The sequence below is a fragment of the Penicillium angulare genome, assembly GCF_028827245.1.
Source record: "Penicillium angulare strain IBT 27051 chromosome Unknown utg000001l_segment0_segment0, whole genome shotgun sequence".
Lineage (NCBI taxonomy): Eukaryota > Fungi > Ascomycota > Eurotiomycetes > Eurotiales > Aspergillaceae > Penicillium > Penicillium angulare.
Genome location: NW_026623160.1, coordinates 3,414,114 through 3,431,595, shown reverse-complemented (window position 1 = coordinate 3,431,595; position 17,482 = coordinate 3,414,114). Strand labels below are relative to the sequence as shown.

General features: G+C 45.7%; 8 protein-coding genes across 8 annotated transcripts; 1 reads left to right on the top strand and 7 right to left on the bottom strand.

Annotated features, from left to right (window-relative positions):
• Window positions 1-1,673: 1,673 nt before the first annotated feature.
• On the bottom strand, window positions 1,674-2,602 carry N7478_001205 (sulfotransferase family protein; the record flags this gene model as incomplete). Its single annotated transcript, XM_056917420.1, has 2 exons — window positions 1,674-2,386; window positions 2,458-2,602. The coding sequence occupies 2 exons, from the start codon at window positions 2,600-2,602 to the stop codon at window positions 1,674-1,676; spliced, it is 858 nt and encodes a 285-aa protein (XP_056785300.1).
• Window positions 2,603-5,347: 2,745 nt separating this feature from the next.
• Window positions 5,348-6,052, bottom strand: N7478_001204 (AP-2 complex subunit sigma; the record flags this gene model as incomplete). The annotated part of the gene is made up of 5 exons (XM_056917419.1): window positions 5,348-5,449; window positions 5,520-5,750; window positions 5,827-5,856; window positions 5,922-5,961; window positions 6,018-6,052. The coding sequence occupies 5 exons, from the start codon at window positions 6,050-6,052 to the stop codon at window positions 5,348-5,350; spliced, it is 438 nt and encodes a 145-aa protein (XP_056785299.1).
• Window positions 6,053-6,759: 707 nt separating this feature from the next.
• N7478_001203 (uncharacterized protein) lies at window positions 6,760-7,512 on the bottom strand (the record flags this gene model as incomplete). The annotated part of the gene is made up of 2 exons (XM_056917418.1): window positions 6,760-6,801; window positions 6,931-7,512. The coding sequence occupies 2 exons, from the start codon at window positions 7,510-7,512 to the stop codon at window positions 6,760-6,762; spliced, it is 624 nt and encodes a 207-aa protein (XP_056785298.1).
• Window positions 7,513-8,442: 930 nt separating this feature from the next.
• On the bottom strand, window positions 8,443-9,838 carry N7478_001202 (IST1 family protein; the record flags this gene model as incomplete). Its single annotated transcript, XM_056917417.1, has 2 exons — window positions 8,443-9,612; window positions 9,818-9,838. The coding sequence occupies 2 exons, from the start codon at window positions 9,836-9,838 to the stop codon at window positions 8,443-8,445; spliced, it is 1,191 nt and encodes a 396-aa protein (XP_056785297.1).
• A 381-nt stretch (window positions 9,839-10,219) lies between these two features.
• Window positions 10,220-10,996, bottom strand: N7478_001201 (FMN-binding negative transcriptional regulator; the record flags this gene model as incomplete). Its single annotated transcript, XM_056917416.1, has 1 exon — window positions 10,220-10,996. The coding sequence occupies one exon, from the start codon at window positions 10,994-10,996 to the stop codon at window positions 10,220-10,222; it is 777 nt and encodes a 258-aa protein (XP_056785296.1).
• A 426-nt stretch (window positions 10,997-11,422) lies between these two features.
• On the top strand, window positions 11,423-12,657 carry N7478_001200 (putative transsulfuration enzyme family protein; the record flags this gene model as incomplete). The annotated part of the gene is made up of 2 exons (XM_056917415.1): window positions 11,423-11,578; window positions 11,638-12,657. The coding sequence occupies 2 exons, from the start codon at window positions 11,423-11,425 to the stop codon at window positions 12,655-12,657; spliced, it is 1,176 nt and encodes a 391-aa protein (XP_056785295.1).
• Window positions 12,658-13,838: 1,181 nt separating this feature from the next.
• On the bottom strand, window positions 13,839-14,355 carry N7478_001199 (uncharacterized protein; the record flags this gene model as incomplete). Its single annotated transcript, XM_056917414.1, is given in 2 exon segments — window positions 13,839-14,084; window positions 14,095-14,355. 2 exon segments carry the CDS (start codon window positions 14,353-14,355, stop codon window positions 13,839-13,841), a joined length of 507 nt encoding a protein of 168 aa, XP_056785294.1.
• A 744-nt stretch (window positions 14,356-15,099) lies between these two features.
• On the bottom strand, window positions 15,100-15,970 carry N7478_001198 (Glutathione S-transferase-like protein ustS; the record flags this gene model as incomplete). The annotated part of the gene is made up of 2 exons (XM_056917413.1): window positions 15,100-15,845; window positions 15,919-15,970. The coding sequence occupies 2 exons, from the start codon at window positions 15,968-15,970 to the stop codon at window positions 15,100-15,102; spliced, it is 798 nt and encodes a 265-aa protein (XP_056785293.1).
• Window positions 15,971-17,482: the final 1,512 nt, after the last annotated feature.

Genomic DNA, 17,482 nt, shown 5'->3' with positions numbered 1-17,482 from the left:
GTCAGATCTCCAGTTCCCAGATACAAACAAAGCAGGGTTCAAGCAAGTTCAAGCAAGTTCAAGTTCGTTCCCGATGCCTATCTACATAGATATGTACTAGAAACGTAGGTGATTAACCGGCAGTACCGCAAACCAGTCTACTGTATGCATGTGTACAGTATGTAGTATAACCAAACCGCCGCGATCAACCCCGCCCGATTCTTAAAAAAGAAACAAATCAGTCAGGGATTAAAGCCCCCAACAGAAATGTACAGATAAACCCGTGCCCAAGGAACAAAATTCAACAGGTTGAATAAATTAAAAATCATACGTATACATACTAAATATCGCCCCATGTGTTCAAGCTCGAACAAAGAACTTGAACTAGAACCATGATTCCACTCTACATTATTTGATGCTAAGCTCCTGCGCCAAGTCTTCCCACGCAAGCTGTGACGTTGCCATATAAACGAATCAAAGCACAAATATAGACCTGTACGTTTTACTATGCACAGGGGTGTCGGCGCATAAAAGCGATCTAACTGTAAATGAACTTGCAAGAAGTTTGGACTTAGTTTCGGGGCAAACTGTGGAGCTCGGAGGTAAGACAAGACAAGCAAACAGACCTGAGTGGAGGGCTGGCCTGGTTTGTTCGTCTTAGGTGCGCTTGTGCCGCCCTTCCCTTCTGGGCGCTTCGCCTCCCCCTTCCCCCCCATCCCGCCAAGCCAAGCATGGCATGCCGCCACACGGTGTTACGAGTACGAGATGGGTATGAGCCACACGGTCCGTTTCGTTCGGAGAATTGGAAACGGACCTCTAACCGCTGCTCTTGTACTGTATCGGCGTCAACACATGGTGTACTAAGCACTTTTGTGACTTTATTACCTCACTTGACTCAACCCCTTTTTTTGTTAAAGTTTTGTTCGGGGGAAGTTTCGGAGTGGACTACGAGGGCCAATAGCGGGGGTTTGACGGGTGTATCGTACAGGTCATATCCATAGGGAAGACTTATACGTGCTACACTTGCCAGATACAAGTTTGGGGTAATTTTGGGTGGAGGGAGTACAGTGTCGATGTTATCTATCAATATTAATTCTGTCTATTCGCATGAATCTTGAATACCAATGCTACAAATGAGATCATGATATGCGATACAGTATTCCATACAGCCAAGTCGTAAGGGACAACCAACCCCTTGCTTGTTTCAAAATGCACAATAACTTGGAACTTGAAGCGTGACCTGAACCATTCATAGTAGATGTTATACATGTGATGTAAATTTTAGTTTTATTTCATTCCTCAATTGGAGGATTCCTCAAGGTGCCTTGCTCTAACCATGCATACATGTAACACAAACTTATAGTACCAGAAAAGCTTATTGAAAAAGAAAAGAAATATAGATGAGAATAAGTGTCAAATAAATATATGTACGGCAAGAAGTATCAACAGATTGCAACTTTGAAATGATATGCAATCACGCCAGACAAAAAAGGGGAATATTAAAGAAACCAATGAAGTGACCAATCCTGAAGCAATATAAAAAAATGAATGGACCACAGGATACTTCCCATCAGTATGTGCCTGCACAAACTGCATGGAGTATTAAAGAATGCTGCTGATATGCAAGGGCTTTTTGTAGTTTTGATTTGTTGTTGTTTTTGCTTTTCGCTTTCCTTTCGTTCAAAGAACCCATCTTAACGAACGAAGCGCTTCCAAGCCATAGTAGCAGCAAACCCAGTAGCAAGAATAGTACCGCCAACAGTAATAGCCTGCAAAGCAGCATTCATCATTTGGTGACGGTTACGAGTGCTGCAGCGCTTGTAGAAGTCGGCCATATCATTTCCACGAGGGAAAGCAGTGTCGGGAGTTTCCTCCTCAAGGAACTCACACAGAGGTCCCCAGCCATCGTTAATGTTGTACTCCAGCAGACGCTCGGGGGGAACCAGGCTGCGGACCTCTTCAACATGATCGTTGTAGACCTGTTTACCTTGACCCTGGAAGTCACCACGGAAGAAGGTCTCGAAGAACTTGTTCAACATGGGGTAGTACATGCCAGCGGCCCAAGAGAAGTTAGAAACAAACTTGTGCTCTGGGTCACTGACACGCCAGAAGACGGTCTTCATAACGGACGCGTGCCATGGGTCAACGTCACGGGTGGTCATGATAACCTTGGCGTTGGGGTAAGCTTCAATGAGCTCCTTTGCGAAAGCACAGGCGGGCCAGTCGCACACGGCCTGGCAGTCACCTAGGAGCTGATCCCATTCCTTGCGGCCGAACTCGCCGATGCCCTTGTATTTGGCGTTCAAGGCATCGTGCCACATCAGGCAGTCGGGTGGGTTCTCAACACTAGCACACATCATGTGGTAGCACTTTCCGTAGCCCAGACGCTCGAGAGCCTTGCGGAGAGCTGTGATATAAACAGTCAATATTGCAACAAGATAAGATAGTTAAGTTTGTGTTGTATAGATCTAAACTCACAGGCAGTACCAGTGCGGCCAACACCAAGAGCCAGCACCTTCATAGGCACAGTGCGGTGGCACTTGCGACGGTCAATGTTGGTGTCATCGGTGAAGATATCGGTCATAGGCTGAGGAGCCAGGTTGTCTGAGAGTTGGAGAGACATGGTGGTCGTATGTGTATATGTTGTTCTTGAATAGATTATACAATTGTATGTAATGGACGAACTCTGCAAGAAGATATAAAGATTTGAAGAAGGGAGAAATCCCAAGTGGATATTATATAGAAGAAAAAAGAAGGGACAGACAATCGAAAGAGTCTAGAAGGGGGATCAAGGAGGATTGATATGGTGATAAGGGGAAGAAGGAAAGAAGATGGAAAAAAGAGCAAAAGAGGAATAAAATAAGAAAATCGTAAATAAATTCCATTAAAATGTTGAAAATAATAATAATATAATCAGTAAAATACGCTGATCCCTCTCCGATCTGGTAGAGCTGATTAGTTGCAATCAATTGGGAGAGTGGGCATCTGTCAAGAACGCAGACACCAATCAAACGGGGCGGACCATTCTTCCATTAACCCCCGCGAGTGGCAATGTGTCCACCCAATCCCAACTGACAATCCCTTCCTTCCTCTCCGTGTACTCATGTGGCTTGGTCGAGATCAACCCTGGTTCCATCTTTTTATAGAATGTTCTTTTAAGGGTGGCCATAAGTAACAATTGAACTGAATACGTCAACCGCCAACGTCTGTTGTTTCGTGTAATTTTGTCGCAAGGGGACCGAAAAGGAACCTTCGAAAAAATACATGTGTCCACTTGTAGTCGCAAAAAACCTTGGGAAACGTCACAGGCTGACGCAGGGATGTCAAAGGATAGTCAGGGGGCGGAGTCGGTAATGTTTGGTATTGGCGCCGTCACACAGTGAAAGGCCTCGTCCACAATGCCAAGACCAACACCCACGCCAAATCCACGTAAACTCGGCAATGGACAGTCATTTGCGGCGAGTGGTTGATCAATTGAAAATTTTCCGGGTCGTAGGGAGACGATCCGTGCTCTTGGTTACCCGTGATTGGGTAAAAAGCGGGGAAAGGCAACGCGTCCCTGGGAAGGTGGGGAATGCGCCTCTGAAACTTGAACGAAACTGCGTTAATTAAAGTAAAATGTAGATTCGTATGCGTGAAGTTCTAGCCCGAATACGAAACAAAAAGCGAGACTTTTCGTATCTTATCCTTATCCTCTTTTCTTGGGATCTTGGGATCTGTAGTGATCGACTTCAGGGTCGCATACATATATGTATTGCAACCTTCAACGGTAGTTATCGATGAAGGAAAAAGTCTTCCCCGTCGGGTGCCCGTGAATATCATCCCCAAGACTAGTCGTTGCAGAGCCGATCCCTCATCCCTCTGGGTCCAAGGTTGGTTCTAATATCGCGTTCCAAGTTCCGTCCAGGTAAACCATCTAGTGGCGCTCCACTAGTTTCGCGGATTGATTGTATTTGACCATTTGCCCACGAGTTGTCCTTGGTCGAGACTCGCGGTTGAGTTCCCACTTTGCCAAGAATAAATCCCGTTAAGGTCTCCCTAAACGGTACTCCGTGTACTGTATGTGCAAGTACGAGACATAAAGGAGGGAGGCACTATCACTTCGTGTTGATGAGGTGCGGGGCTGTTCTTCTTCCAAGGATTCGAGAAGGTCTGAGCAATGTGAGAAGTAATTGGTTCAACTCATTCGCAGATGCTTCGACACAAAATTAGACTTCAGGAGAGTTTCCGAGTTTTGTGTTGCTCGTGCAAGTGAACTCAGTTGATCAAGGAATCGGAGTTTCATTTGTCGCAAGGCTGGGTGATCATCCCGTCTCTGTTAAGAGCGACCGGGAAAAAGTACTGTGAATGGAGTTTGAAGTAGTCGGTATAGGTAGTCCATTGTTGATCAAGTATCAGGAGTATTGTTGCGGTGTGTTCGACTGTGCGTGCCCTGGTCTGTCATGGTAAGTGGTTAGTGGACTAAGGAGTGACTGTGAAGATCACTCGAGATAAGCATAGTAACCCGGCATGCTTGAGATCATATAATTTGACCAGTACACTCTTTTTTCTTTTTAAATCAGTTCAAATCAGTTCAAATCAGTTTCAACAACTGAAAGTAAACCCCCAGGTGTAAAACAGTGTAAAATAGGGGAAATCCAGGGTCTCCAGGGAAAAGGGTCTTGTGCAGCGAACCAGGCTGATTATATGGGAGACGCCAAGACCTCGACATGGTGTTCGCCATCGATGAGCACAATCACCTCACGCGGGGCTACATTATCTCGGGTTAGTCCAAGCCATGAGGTTGAAATTAACAATTCCCTTATTCCAATCTAATCTAAGTCCAAGCGGAGCTTGATTTTAACAGTGCATCCTTGGTTTGCCCTTTTCAGCCTGTGAATTGTACTGCGGCAGTGATTTTCGGCAGTTAGGATAGAGCATAGTGTGGAGGATGGGTCTATCAAGACCCTTTTCTGTCCAGGGTCCATTGTCTAATAGGGAAATCAATACGATCTCAGTCTTGGCATAAATCTGGATCAGATTGGTTCCTGATTTCGACATCCGCCCTAAAGTGTTGGCATCATTTCGGAAATGAAGGGCTTTTCGACGCTAATAAATGCCTGAGGTTATTGGCTCACTATGTGTCTCCTGTATGTTCATATTGCATAACGCATTGCAACGCGACGCGACGCACCGCAGCGCAATAACCTATAACACAGTGGAAGTATAATAACAATTAACTATGATTGGGCCCGCCGTAAAAAGAAAAAAAGAGAAATGTGTCACTCCATAACTCCGTCCCATAGTAATATATATGCGCTGATGCATCCCCAATTCCTAAGTAGAATCAAGTCCGGTCCACCCGTTGCCATTCACATTCAATGGCTTTTTACTCGAGTTTATCCAAATGCTCCAGTCGCGTGAGCACAACCTGCTTACTAGTCTCTTGAATCTCGCCAGCGAGAAATACTTCGTCCAGGATAGCGTAGACCTAGTATACGAGCAATTAGTATCTCCTTCTTTCTTGATAATTTGTTTTCAAAAACTCCTTTCAAACATACCTTGTAGAAATTGAATACAAGATCTAATTCACACACATTCCCAAAGAATTGATCCAGCACTTCCACGAAAAAGTGAATAGCCTCCAGGTACGCGAGCTCATTATCATTGGCATCCACGCAAACACAAAAGAACAGCCCCGCATATCTTCGATAGACTACTTTCGTACTGCGCCGGAATTCAACAAAGTTGGACTGGTATTTTTGATCTCGAGGAGCGACGAGGCGATGGACCTGTAGATGTGATGTGACGTTAGCGTCCCGGTTCGTAGTAAGACGGTTCGATTGATGACATTGGATCGAAACGGACCTCGCCCTTAAGCTTCACCTTCTCTTCATCCTGTTTTTAAATTAGCATTGTCTCTCTTATATCCTAGATAGCTCATGATAATGAAGGTTACTCACACTGTACGGAGCGTACCATTTCGCCAGGCGCGTTTTGCCCCTATACCTTTCGTTAGCTTGGAACGGGATCTGTCGCTGATGTCGTGGAGTGCTCACTGGCGATTTTGAACGAGAATAAATGACAAGACCATTTTTGGTAGCTGTTCACCTGGCTGGCATTGAGTTGCGTTGATTAAATGAACACAGCTTCGAGAGTTTCTCCGCGGTTTCCGTTATCACCAAGCTCCCCTCGTTATACTGCCTGCATTCACCGCTTTCAACGCTATCGGGGTCGAAATAGTGGCGGTGTGGAATGGCAATATTTATTCATAGCTAATAGACAATAGACAATAGACAATAGACAATAGAAAGTCAAGGCAGACAATGGGAGAAATAGTACAAAGGTATCTTGTATGATATCCCTAGATTGATACAATATTATTGGGTACTACTTATATACGGCGAAAAGAGTAATTGGGTGGCAGATAATGCCTCGTACCATTTTGTTAAGACTCGAATAATGTGTACAAGAAACCTTGAACAAAAGAAAAGATAACCTTCAATACCTAGGTAACATTGAAATGATATAAACACACAAATATTTTTGATGACCAATCGTCAGCAGTCACAGAAGCTAATGCGCCTGGAGCAAAATATTTTCAACAATCAAAAGCTATTGACAGGCATAAGGCATGGAACTCGTCAAGCTCCAATCACAACTTAGGCCCGTGGTGAGAGGGGGAGGGTAATGTACCCGAACTAAGAAGGTGGGAAGGAGGTCATTATTCATAGATAGGACTCAAGTACATGTACTGAGTCGGGCTGCACGTTGCAAGGGGTTCGGGGAATTATGTTCGAGCTATGATGAGCTCATTCGATTCCAGAGTTTTGTCAGACGAGCCTGCAAAATCAACCGTTAGCATATCTGACAGTGCAGGATAATTCCTCAAATGATCCAAGGCAAACCAGAACCAAAAACAAAACCAAAACCAAAAATAGATAAGTAAAGATCAATAGTCTCGGTACATACCGTATAACTCTGCGGGGTAGCAGGTTCAGTCGCAGCCTCCGACGGCAAAGACTTATTATCATCGACATAGCTCCCGCGATTATCATCATAATACCCTTCCTCATCCTCACTATCCTCGCTCGGGGGATACCATCTATCCGGATCCCCATTGTAAACAATAAACCATCCAATCTTTTCACCGGGCGCCAAGCGATCACGCAATTCCTCCAACGCAGCCTCCTCATCCCCCGACAATCCAGATCCCTGCTCAACACAATCTTGAATATTTGCGCCCGGCCCTGAAGCATCCGATTCTCCATCTGGAATCGTCAAGACCTTCGACGCGACATACGCATGGTCCTGACTAACGGTATTACTCGTTTCATCGTATGGATCGTATTGTTCGATGAATCGCAGTTGGGGTAGTCGCGATACTAAATCAGTCTGTGTCTTGTGGAAGGATTCAGTAAGCAGCTCTGTCGTAAGTGGTTGCTGGATGTATTCTGCTGCTGCTTCTTCCAAATTGTGAAGTACGACGTAGACTCTTATTCCTGTGAAACCATCTCGGGGCCATCGGAAGCCATGGAGCATGTAGACTGGCATAGTAGCTGGCTGGCTGGTTGGGTGGAACGACGGGATCGGATCGGAGGAAGATGGATTGAACGGTGGAGAACGGTGAGGAGGGTATTTTAGCGAGAGTCGGAGCTAGAGGTTGTTGTGAATTAGGTGAGATCGGAAAGAATGGGCTAAACTTTCATATTAAGAGTCCTGGGGTGACAGTGACAGTGACATTCAGAGGGGAAAGGAAAAAGCTCGTATTTTGTTCATGGGGAAGTCTGATGCATCGAATAATCGAGATTGGATTTTGGAGCTTTACCCGAAGTGGAAAGCAATGGCCCCGCCTTTTTTAGTTCCAACGGCCCGCGCGATTGCCGACATCTCGCAGCCTTTTAACACTTGACTTGCATTTGATGGAATTTCTTTGGGTGGATAGGTCTGTTGATGGGAAAATGCAAGCCAACGTGCTAGTCGGTGGGTCCTTAGATAGGCAACTCTTTGTATACATCTTTATTCTTTATCTGGAATAGCCCCCAGGGTCCTCAGCCTTGCCCATTATTTCCCAACACTAATTTTTGGATTTGTGCGAGGCGAATACTGTGCCATATTATGACCCATGTCGTTAGGTCAAAAGTACCAAAAGAGGATCCCAGAAAAGCGACGAATCATTCGAGGATGAAATGTACACTGTTTGCTATGTTCTACAATCCTCAGCCACCAGTTTAGCGAGGTAAAATACGCATACTTAAGCTGCAAACAACTCTAGGCCACAACAACAACGACAGGTTCATGTTGTGAATCGAACTAGTTTAATACGCAAAAGGATGCCGTAGGACAGAACATAATTGGGAAACTGTGGACTGGATGATAATCCTGAAATGCAATGCTGAAGTTGAAAAAAAAGAAAAGAAAAAAAAAACAAAATTGACCCGCATAACGCCGAAGAGAAACGAAAAGAAAAGGAATACACAACATTCAAGGCTTCCGTTTGAGATCCGCAAATCGCCGTGTGAGCTCATCCAACTCTGGAATCCCATTATTGCTTTTTGTCGTCGCCTGCTTAGAAGTTTGACCAGCCTCCCCCTCCTTCGGTCCAGGAACCTTGACTCGTGGGTTCGGATTGTCCGTTCTAGGAGCAGGAGGCGCTACACTAACAGGACTACGTCCCATAGCAGCTCCACGAGGAGGTGTAGCTTTGTTCAAATCACTAGTATCCGAGGCTCGTCGTGCTTCATTGAAATAAGGCTGAGAATCAGTAGCCTGCTGCTTCCTTGGAGTCTGTGGAAGATCGCCTCCATCATGACCATGATCATGACCATTTCCATCTTGAGTTTCGCCAACGAACTCCGGCGGTGCATCACCAAGAACTTCCTGCGCTTCTAGCTCATCGCTCTCACCCCAAGTAACTCCGTATGCTCTCGCAATCTCCCGCAAGTAATTTTCAACAAGCTCTTGTCCCGGTGAACGCACACGTAATCCCCTAAGAAGTCTCTCAGGAACCTTGACCGAATCAACCTTATTGTCTTGTGCCAATGTCATGAACTCCTTCCCATATCGTTCCCCAAGCATAGTTCGAAGAATCGTTAATTCGCGCATCTCATGAGGAAAACGATGCCACGCATAGAAAATAGCAACAGCAGCTTCATCAATTGCAGTATCCATGTACGCGTTCTCTTCATCTGTTAATGCGGTGTCATCTGCCCCATCAACTGCAGGGGTCGTAGAGACAGTTTCCCTTTTCTGCGAACCTCCAAGCCATGAGAACCCAAACATAGACCCAGTACTCTCCGCCTGTTTCGCTTCTGTCCCCGACGCACCAGCCTTAGCAGACTGTGCCTGCATTTGTCTTTTATGAAGCTCCTTTGCGCGCAGTCTGGCGCGGGTGCCTTTCTCCCCGAACGCAATCTGATCCAGCACATTGGCTCGCGCAAGTAATAGTTCGCAGTACAGTTCCACTATTTCCATTACCTCGACCCCGATATCAGTAGAGATTACATTTTCGACTCGGATGCGCGCAGATGCATCGCGGCCTTCACTGAGAAGGTGGGAGAGTTCGCGACGCTGGATGACGGAGGATGCGGTGTCTTTTTTCTGAAGAAGGCGGAGACGTGGGATAAGGAGGCGCAAGTTGGATATCAATCTGGTCTTTTATTTTGTCATGTTAGCTTTGGCTCTTTCTGTTTGTTTGAGTCGTGTTGGAGGTGCAGTGGACATCGGATGATGCAACAGATTGCAACGGCGATAACAGTGCGGGGTAAGCTTTGCGTGGCTAGTGCTGGGGGAACAGCGCATAATATGATGCACTCTTGAAAGTAGAGACTCAATGGATATGCATGGATATACAACTCACTGTTTGCGTCGAAGGAGGCATTTTGGCGATGTCAAGGAAGTGAATGGGGGAGGAATGTTGAGGCGGGGTGACCTTGGGGCCATGAAGCGGCTGCTCCACTCCAGTTCCAGGTTAGCTTCTCTCTGTATTCAGATGTTTATCGGGGTAGATTTGGCTGCCTAAACAGTATTAAAACCAAGGGAATAACTCGAATGAACATCCTAGGTCATAAGGAAGTATTGATTATTCACTCGAATGTGTATAATTAAATTTCCCCATTGTCGAATTCAAACGCATCAAACAGAATCCATGCTTGTCTAACACTATGTACAGTAAGTCCAGATGAATCTGATTCAAATATAAATAGATAAAATCTAGTAGTATAAATAATTATATTCTATTGGTAAGTAATAACCAAGACGATCATTCCTTAGTCGCATCCTTCATCTCCCCACACTTCTTAACCGACTCCGCCATACAAATCCCAGTCTCTGATCCCAAATTATTGAACCCCTCAATCACACCTTGGCGATCACCATTCCCCAACTCCTGACTCATCTTATGCTTCCCCCCAATCTTCTCAATAGACACCTCAATCCCAATAATATTCTTCTGCATAATATCAATATACCGTTCCGGAGCATCATCCACAGCCCAAGGCCCCGATTTTCCATTCTGCCCCGTATACCCCATGATACCTGTCTCGCACATCCGCGACAGATCACGAATTTGCTTCGACAAATAAGCAGAGGTCTCAGGTTTAGCCGAGTCATAGTAAACTGTTGCTTTTCCATAAACCTGTACAGCAGAATAGTTCCAGGTGGGAACGACCTTTGCCGTTGCGGGCTTAGTTTCAGTATAGAACTTCGGCGTCACGTAGTGATCATGGCGGCCTGTGAATAGGATCATGACTTCTTGTTCTAGCTTTGTTGAACCAGTGGAGGAACTGCTTAGAGTCTCGATCATGGCTTTTGATTGTGGATTTTGTCTGGCCATGTGGCCGCGTAGATGGCCTTTTATTGGGGCGTCGGGATCATCAGAATCAGAGACTTCATCTAGGACCCAGGGGACATGGCTGGATTGGATGAAATGGAAGTTTGATGATGGGATGGCCGTTGTGATGACTCCTAGTGGGTTTGATTTGATGAACTCGAGTAGAGCTTTGGTTGAGTTCTCTGCGTGGACTGCGCGCAGATACATGATGGTGATTTGAATGAAGTTGTGAATTGCTTGTCACTTCAACAACGAGGAGAAACTTAAATCTATATAGAAAGAACACTGCATGAACTTCTTATCCGTAAGATTCTCTTTATCTGTTCCTATTGGCCAATGTCGCCGTCGGCCGAGTCCCAAGGCCGATTACATTCTGACTCCTCACGCCCTGTCCAATTTACGCTAAACCAAAGTTGTTAGTTGTGGGGAGGTGGCAGGCAAGACAAGTTGAACGTGAGTGGGTCAATCCAACCTCGGAAACAGAAACTTGGCCGCTTTAGGAACTTGACGGGAGTGGGTCTGAGATACTACACATCACGGTATTGAAGAACGAGAAGTATAAGTGCGAACTCTTCGAACTTATATCTATTTCTAATGTTCACATTTTCTTCGGCATCATTCAATTAATCCACAATGGCACCCCTTGAAGACAGCCACCCAGCCACCCAAGCGCTTCATGCTGATGATCCCTTCAACTTGGTGACGGACGTTGCACCTCCAATCCATCTATCAACGATCTTCAGATATCCAGATGATCCCAATGAGCTATCTATCTCCGAAGACCCAGTGGTATGTATCTTATACCTCCCCGACCTTGTCAAAAGCCCTCACTAACATCCTAACCCTAGGCAGAATTCAACGGAAAGAACTTCGTCTACTCGCGTGAATTCGCACCAAACCAAACCCGCTTCGAGGCCATTCTATCATCACTTCTAAAAGGCCACGCAGTAAGCTACGCTACAGGACTAGCCTCACTACACGCTGCATTAACCCTGCTTAACCCCCGCCGCATCTCCATAGGCGAGGGCTACCACGGCAGCCATGAAGTAATCGCAGTTATATCCCGACTCTCAGGACTCCAAAAATTGAGTCTAGACTGCCCCACCTCCGACCTAAATGAGGGAGATGTAATTCTTCTCGAAACTCCAATCAATCCGCTCGGAACAGCATTCAGTATCGAGGAATATGCACAGAAAGCCCATTCCCGCGGCGCATACTTAATTGTCGATAGCACTTTTGCACCGCCACCCCTCCAAGATCCATTCCAATGGGGCGCCGACATAATCATGCACTCCGGATCAAAATATTTCGGCGGCCACAGTGATCTCCTCTGTGGTGTTCTCGCGACACAGCGTAAAGATTGGACAAAGCAGCTTTTCGAAGATAGATTGGCTCTGGGTAATGTGCTGGGAAACCTAGAGAGTTGGCTGGGTATTCGGAGTCTACGAACGCTCGAAGTCCGAGTCCAGCGCGCGAGTCAAAATTGTGCAAAGATACTTTCTTGGCTAGATGGTGCTTTACGTGCTTCGTCGCCTGCTCCGGGCTCAGATGAGGCTGTTGTACAGGCTGTGTTGAAGATTTATCATGCTAGTCTTCAGAATGAGGAGTGGTTGAAGAGGCAGATGCCGAATGGGTTTGGGCCTGTATTTTCGATTGTTTTGCACCGGGAAGAATCTGCACGAGATCTTCCTAGTAAGTTGCGTTATTTTCAACATGCTACTAGTCTTGGTGGGGTTGAGTCGTTGATTGAGTGGCGGGCTCTTTCTGATCCAAGGGTGGATCGGAAATTGCTAAGACTTAGTATTGGGTTGGAAAATTGGGAAGATTTGAAGAATGATTTGCTCCAAGCATTTAAGGCTTTGGTATAGGATGTTATATGTTTGTGATGACCTCTCTACTCAGCCCGATCAGTTTGCAAGTCACGATTGCCTACCCTTGCCCTTTGAATTCCTTATAACTTTGCCCGCCCATACTTAGGGACTAGTTTGCCTTCAATAGACCCAATGATAGGCTGTAGCTGGGGTGTTGTGATGCCTCGTAAGCGTCTTTAAGCTGGGAAGTTAGTGAGATGGTTCGGACACAGCCATCTATGAAGTACGGGTTTCCATAAGTATAAGCTTTCCTTGTCGATCCATACAGTACTTACTTAGTAGACCAGCACTATGACATGGTTCCCACTTTGAAGAAGTGTGACTGTTGCAGGCTATGGTCAGAAATTTGCCACGTTGCTTAACCTAGCTGTCGCGTCTCACCATCAAACCTGCAGTATGTCTCTCAAGAGCCATTTCTAAATAATACATCACTAGATGCACCTCTATAATTGAAATGTGTGACTTCCGGGGGAAATAGTTCGTTTACCCAGGTCTTCGATGGCACAAACGGAGCATTCCTTGGTCAAATCCAGAAGGTCCGGAGAGGATAATGTGGGCAATATAAACGATACTATGACACATCGACACGTTCATCAACTACCCGTTCTCTTCTGCAAAAAAGAATGATGGCCTCCGTCACAAATCCCTGCTATCGGGATCTCATTTCAAGTTTCACCAGTCACAACAAAGTCAATATGCCCTCATTTGATTTCAATGGAAAAGGGCACCTCCCCGACTTCTTTTAGCACTCTATCTATCTCAATAGGCCAAGAAAACTCCACTTTGTATGAAGGTACCCTGACGGACATCATTGGTCTGAACAGAGTTACGAGGCATCGATGATCTGGTTCATATTTCCATAGGTCACTATGGCTAAGGGCCACTCGCAAACTCTTGAGACCCTTCATTTGCGCAATCGCCTCCCAGGCCTCATCCCAGAAATATGGAATATCAATAGGCCATAAATTTTGAGCTGACCAGGGTGCTTTGGGCTCATTCATCCATTCTGTCTCTAAAGGACAATCTAGCTGTAGAGAGCGGATGGTATGTAAACGATTCGTTGGGATTGTCGCTTTCAAATCTACAATCGTTCGCGTTTGTCGGAAATCTAACACATTTTCAGAGTACAGAATATCGATTGACTCAGTATATCTGAAGAATATCAGCGAACTGAATACCTAGGTAGTCTTTTCAAAAAAATGAGGTTTCTCACATGCGTCGGCAAGAACGAAGTAACCCAAAGAAAGAAGGTCTTGGAGGCTTAGTCCCATCCTCGGACCAGTCCACTGTTGTACCATCTTCTGCTTGTACGCCCATCGAGCTCCAGCATCTATGACGCCAGCCTCGTGGGTCCGTGTTGGTTCCATGACATCTGCGAGAGAAGAGTCGTCGCCAAGAACTTGCAATATGAAGTACTCTATCGTCTGGTGATACCAACACAGAGTCGTAGATCATTAGCCGAATATCAATCGGAAGCTTGCTGAAAAATAGTGACTGCTCTTGGTGGGAAAGGGCGCCCGGCGCACTTGGAGGTGTCAAGGGGCGCTTGCGCTCTCCTAGTGGGGCAGGTCGCTCGCAGGTACTCAATTTGGCTATCTTTTTTGATTTGAACCTCGGAGGTGATAGAGGAGGAGCATTCTCAATCCTCGCAGACTTTCCGGTCATTTTCTTCAGTCTTCGTTTCAATTGTTCCATATTTGTTATGGTCAATGTAGCAAGTACTAGCAACTGTGAGCTGCCGGTTGAGGTGGGGAATGGTTAGCTTTAAGTATTTCAGTGCAGTCCCTGGCCCCCACTCGGGCTGATCCACCGGAACTAAACTGTAGAACTATTAATAGTGCGAAGAGTAGTGATTTGTGGCTGGGCTCTTTGTCTTGAAACATGAAAACATACTAGTTACATTATAGACATGCCATGAGCTACCGTGTACCTAGGAAAGATATTACTTTTTAATTTCAAGAATCATAGTTTAATCAATCGAGAGGAACATCAAGTACTTTTAAGGGTATAGAGCGTAATAAATCTAGGAAAGGGAAAGTTAAAAATGGAAGCTATTTATGTCCTACGTCGGATTGGTTGGAGGATCGGTTCGAGCAAACAAGTCAAACAGATAGGGTGGACAGTAGTATGGACATTATACTATATGCGTATCATCCGTGCAGTATATTCCGGGCTAACCACTGGACCGTCCGATTGATACTTTAGGCACGAAAAGTAGGTATGAATAAAGCAGGAAGCTGGTATGGGCGTCGGTGTTTTAGCAGCGTCAAAGTCATCGTTGAGCAGCCGTGGGGTTGGTAACCCCTTCCACTCCGTTCCTTCGTTTTAGGGTAAACAATGAACAGGGACCAAAGAATTGATCATCCATCATTTGAGACAAGTTGGTAATTCAAGTTGGACATGGCTGATCCTCCTGCTAGAATACCCGGACACTGTAGTCTAGGGATGTAAAATCCACTCCTTTTCTTCACCCTGCTTGGTGATCCATGGTAGGCAGGCATCCCAAAGGACCCTCAGCTCGCCATCTCCAAGCGCCATTATACGTTTCCACAAGTCATGATCATCATTGTGGAAAGCTGCCAGGTTTGACACAAGAAAAAGATCCGCATAACTAGGAGTATTACCCTCAAAGAATGAACCTGTGCTTCCCGGTCGGTTTTTCAACATAAGAATTATCATATTCATTTGGCTTTCAATCAAGCACCATAGGTCTTGGAGTGTTTTCTCGTCTGTTGGAAGTAAATCCGATAAAGGTTTCCCGAAGGCTTGAGTTCTTGTGCGTATAAAATATTCTTTCCCGCGTTGATCTAGTTTATCCGGTACTTTAGGAGGTAGTAATTGTCGTAGGGCCGGGGCCATACCACCTATAATCTTATCTACTGCCTCGAGGAGTGCTAGAGTAGAAATACCCGAAGGGAATAGAGGTGGTGACGGGTAAAGCTTGTCAAGATGCTTAGCAATTGATAGAGAATCCATCATAATACCATTTGGATTAGATGTGATCGATTTATGGCAGATAGCAGGCAGAGTATAGGACTTTCCGCTCTGGTTTGGTTTTACACCGAGATCTTTTAGCATGGGTGCCACATCAGGATACGATATCCAGCTCTGCGTATAGCTTATTGATTTGAAGTTGAGGACTATTCGCGTCTTGAGCGTATTCGGAGACCTCGATCTGAACGGACCTTTAGGCGGGTGGTATTCAATGTTAGTATCCGTAGTCTTGATCATAACAAAATGTCACTGATATCTACATACTTGGGATAACCGAGTCGAGATCGAAGAAGTGGACAAGATCAGATTCCGCCATTGTGCTATATGTTGATGGAATAATTGCTTTGGAGGAGGCATGTGAAAAGAATTTACGAGATCGTTTATAAACCCCCGTAAAATTGACCAACGGCCCTATCCGTATTTCGCCGGTATTGAATACGTACTGAAGAGGGGTAGGCACAACGGCAGTCTGCAAAGCAGACGGGTCAAAGCGAAGCAGACCACCATCAACACACTACAGGGCAAGCGAGATAATGAAAGTGAGACAAAGTCAGGTGACCACGCTATTACTGAGCATGCCACGGTAAACACAGTATTCCGAAACTTCAGCCTTGAAATGAGATTTCTTCCTTTTTGCTCTGTCTACCCGAGGCTATCCGAGCGTAGTTAACTAACTAACGTTAGTAACTACATGCGTTGCGCCGAAGAGCGGCCTTAATTTCCGGGAACTAACCGCGCTACTGGACTCGTGGTATGGTGGCGGTTCCCTACTACGGTAAGAATTAGTTCTCCTCCCGTAACAGCCTCGTGGTGGCTTCTGTATACTACGACAATGTGCTTTGTTATTGTTGGGAAGTCCATGGTAAGCTGACTACGGCCGTTGGGATGGGATCCTAGGGCCAGCCTGAAAAGCAAGAATTTGCAGGGGTCCTGAAATATCTGTAAGATGACTAACTGCACTTTATTCCGTCGGAATACAAAGAATCTGGTTCTAGTTTACCATGTCAGATAGGGACGAATCGTGGATGGACTAGTAAATCAAGGATCCAATTGCAAGAGGGTTATTCTATCTAGGTGCTGGATCGAGTTGTACGTACGCTTACGGCTTACGTGCACGTTAAATACAAAGACAGTATTATAGGATCTGAGCACGCGCCGAATCATCAATCCAAGATAGCAAAAGTGGTAATCGTTCTCCTGCGGAGTTCGACATACCCCGGTCTTGAGCGGGGCCAACAGGTTTGGCATTTTCCATTGGGTTATCCCACATGCGTGACGGGAGCACAACTGTCCAATACTACGCAAGAGTCGTCATTCCCTCGACTTTACCACCTTTCTCTTCACATGGTGTCTCAATACCCCTCCAAAAGTCATAATTAACTTCTTCTCGGCTTCTCAAAGAACCCCGGGAAAGAGCCTTGAGCCTTCGGGACGTTCTACTGATCATCAAGGTAAAAGAGTTGTAGCTTCGCAGCCCTGACTACTAGTAGCCCGGGAGTCAAATAAGAGGGGCATTATCTAATCAAGGTTACATTTCGGGAAAGAGCAGTACAAGTGGCTTTGGATTGGCTGACTTTGAATCCATAACAGAAGACTATTCGTGGAAATTCGACTCCTCTACCAATAAACGCATCATTAAGATCCGATTCCAGCACCCAGGAGCCCTGAAAGTAGACCATGCTCATGTATCCATTGTGCTCATTCTCAACGGTACCGAAGTATTATGTACCTACGGGACCTAAAGTGAATCATTTCGTCCACTACTATTGTTTTGACAAGAATTATCATCGCAGCCAACTTTCATAGTCAAGCCTAAGTATAAGGATTG